The following is a 3,592-nucleotide window of genomic DNA, read 5'->3' on the forward strand; positions in this document are numbered from 1 at the left end:
AATATAGTTTATCCGATCTTCTTTCTCCGCATTCGATTGCTGCTCAGCCGATAGATTTGCATAGGCCTGCTCAAGTTCTGTGCGCGCAGAATCACGAGCCGCAGATGCAGCATCACAAGCCGTAGATGCAACAATAAGATCTGAGCGAGCGATCCTGAGTTCAGCTACCGTTTTTTCTAGTGCCGCTGACAAACAAATTATACGATCTTCTTTCTCCGCATTCGATTGCTGCTCAGTTGATAGATTTGCACGGGCCTGCTCAAGTTCTGTGCATGCAGAATTATTAGCCGTAGATTCAGTATCATGAGCCGTAGATGCAGCATCACAGCGCTCAGCTTTAGAAACGTCCCGCTCCGAACGGTCCAGAACGCCGTCACTATCGAATCCGGCAGAATCATCGTTGACGAGAGTATGAAAATCGCCGTCGATTCCGGAGTCTTGCGCATGACATAATTCTATTTCCAAATCGTTGATTCTCTTTTGTAAGGCTTGTTCATTGGCGGCTCTTTTATTTTCACGCGATCGCAGTCGATGGAGAATGTTTTGATCCACCGGTAACATTTCCACTTCAAGTCCATTGTCCTCAACGTTAGCCCGCGGTTCTTCCTGTAATAGAGAATTGGCAAATTTATGCCATTCACTTCTGTGAAACCAAGTGCCACTTAGGATTAGAACACATAAACGTACAAATATTTTAACCTGAGCAAATACTCGAAAAATAGGTTGCATTCTCATGACCATCTAGAATGAAAAGAGACATGATATTTTGCTGTAAAAATAATAGCTTTCATACCGTATTATTAGGAGCTTCCTATCTTCCTTTTTAGATTTCGCACTCCCGCACATCTCGCACAACCGGAATATTATATTCGAATATATATTATACAATATGAAATTTTGCCCACCACGATTCACGTTATTTATAAGAATCAGGGCGTGATTTTTTTATCATATAGCCACACCCCCTCTACTATTGACAAATAGTAGTATAGTAGAAGCAGCATTGAAAACTATCGATAAAAAAACACGGCCTGGTAAACGATAAAGACTGACTTGGTAGCAAACTAGTTTACGACCCGTCGAGATATCATAACGTCAATCGAATTTCAAACTGTATTCCATAACACACATGTTGTCCGGACATGTCGTCATAGTGAAGTAGTTTCCGACCATCTTAAACATGTCGTCACAGGGAAAAATGCCGTCTTAAACCAGCCCAAAAAAAGCCCCCCCTTAAACGCGAATTGTTTTTGTTTTTGTTTTGTAAAAAAACAATATAAACAAACAAAACAAAAACTGAAAAGAAAACTAAAACAATAAATATAGATAATACTAATAAAAACTATAAAAAAACAAATTTGTTTGTGAAAAAATACAACACATATTTGTAAATACATAACATGGAAAATTTTACAAAACGAAATACTTTTTGTTTTTGTTTTGAAACAAAACAAAATATAACAAGAATTGATATTGTATATTTTGGTTCTTCATTTATATTTTGTTATAAAACAAAAAAAGTACAATTCTACTATCTCTGGCATTTGTTTATTATTCGCGAGAAAAAATATTTTTAACTAACGTCAGTTGTTTTAAATAAAACTAAGCTAAAATAATAAATATAAATATGTTGTCTACATATACTCTGATGAAATAAAAATATGTACAAATTGAAAATTCCGAATTTTTGTAAATCTAGACTCTAGTATGTAGTAGAGTGTAGTATCTATCATATCGTTCATATGACCTCACAAGTCACAACTCATCTAATACAACTACACATGAATTCACTACTCACTACTCACTACTCAATAGTCAATACCTCTAATCAGTGAATCTGTGAGTATTCACTATTCAGTCGTTCGACGTATGTACAGTCGTTCAACCACTTCATTTTTGTTTTAAAAACAAAATTAGAATTCTACTTTACAATCTACATATGTATTTAGCCGGTGGCGTAGCTCACTACTAAATAGCCCAGGCTGCCCAGCCCACAGGCGGGCAGACCGGCTGGCCCCCAGTGCCCACTCCAGAGTCCTCTGTGCCCAATGCCCACTGCGGCTCTGCCGCTCTGCCCAGCAGTCAGCCCAGCAGTCAGCCCACGGCCCCACGCCCCACTTGTTGCCGAATGGTATTTAAATTTATTTATCTTTATTACTCAGACCTCTATGAGCACAACTCATTGTACTCATTACTCAATACTCGGAAAGTGAGGCATGAGCCAATGTCCCAACGACCAACAGCCCCGCCAAAACGCCAATTGAGCATGCCTTCTAAAGGTTCTAAACTTCTATGTATGACTGTTTTTCATGTATTTATTTACTAATTTCTTTATTAAAAAAATACTGTTTTATGGATTTATTATTGTTTTTAGGGGGGATTTTATACATATATAAATCTATAATATCATCTAAACACAACAAAAAGACCTTTTTTTTAACAAAATACTATTAAAAAAAATCTCACATCTGACTTTCACAATTTCTCAGATTCATTTGATAAATATTATTAGCTCTAGCCGCTAGGATTGTTATTTATGTTTAAAAAAATAAGTTAAATATGTATATACGGTGTTTTAAAATCTAAAAACATATAAATCACTGTGAAAAATAAATGCCAAATAAGGACAAAGTATAATCCATAAAAAATTAAAAAATTATGGACTGTAGTGGATGGCCGGTCCTATCTGAGTCCGCAACGATGTCCCGACCCACCGTGACAACAGCACCTGACAGAGACTCCCAGAGTCCCAGTTGCAGAGAACAGCAACGAGCACTCCCGAGTTCAGAGTCTCAAGGGATGGAAATTGGAATGCCTCGGAGTTGGATGCCGATGGAGATTGAAGATGAAGTGTAATGTGTTGTAGACTGCACTTATTTACAAGTGGACAAATATGTTTTTAATATACATAATATTGTATTATATTCAGTCACAAATAACTCTGTTACAAAATATCCGAATTTCTCGGCACAGGGCTCATTTGAAAGCCCTCGACGAGATGAAGAAATCAATATATAGTTCTTAGTACTATAAATGAATATTGGTGGTAGTATAGGGCACCGGTAAATGGTACCTTTTTGTTAGTACAATAACATGTACTTTAGCATATGGGCTATATGGTATAGTTATATTGAACATTATATGGGTTTATTAACATGTACGTGTCTGTGTTGCCGCGCTATTCCATGGCGTCTGATTTTGTATACTTCGATGTACACCACCTTCGAAAATTTTAGGCATTGGGATTTTAGAGCTCCAAAAAAATCAAATATTTGCCATTCTGTGCATTACGTAACATTCCACACATAGTGTGTTTTCCGATGAACATACGCAGTATTTACGCTTCCGAGGTCGTTTGACGAACTTGAGTTGTGTGCATAGTATACCACTACACTTCAAAGCTTAGGAATTAGACTTAACCTTATTAAAAGACCGATTATGCTTGTTACATGCTCCTGTATTTGTTGGTTTTAGTGCGAACTTACACGAACTCTCTTGACTCAACATATCGCTGCGCATCAATCTTGTACTAGCATATATTCTTAGCAGTTCTTTTGCCAGCATAGGTTTCAAACTATATTAAACTAAAATA

The 3,592-nt window shown here is 36.9% G+C and overlaps 1 protein-coding gene across 1 annotated transcript; it reads right to left on the minus strand.

The window, feature by feature from the left end:
- SARC_02057 (hypothetical protein) lies at positions 1 to 874 on the minus strand (the record flags this gene model as incomplete). The annotated part of the gene is made up of 2 exons (XM_014304180.1): positions 794 to 874; positions 1 to 643 (listed from the first exon to the last, which is right to left on the minus strand). Coding segments are annotated over exons 1-2 (696 nt in total), but the record flags the coding sequence as incomplete, so codon positions are not given.
- Between the last annotated feature and the right edge of the window lie 2,718 nt (positions 875 to 3,592).

Source organism: Sphaeroforma arctica, assembly GCF_001186125.1.
Source record: "Sphaeroforma arctica JP610 unplaced genomic scaffold supercont1.89, whole genome shotgun sequence".
Lineage (NCBI taxonomy): Eukaryota > Ichthyosporea > Ichthyophonida > Sphaeroforma > Sphaeroforma arctica.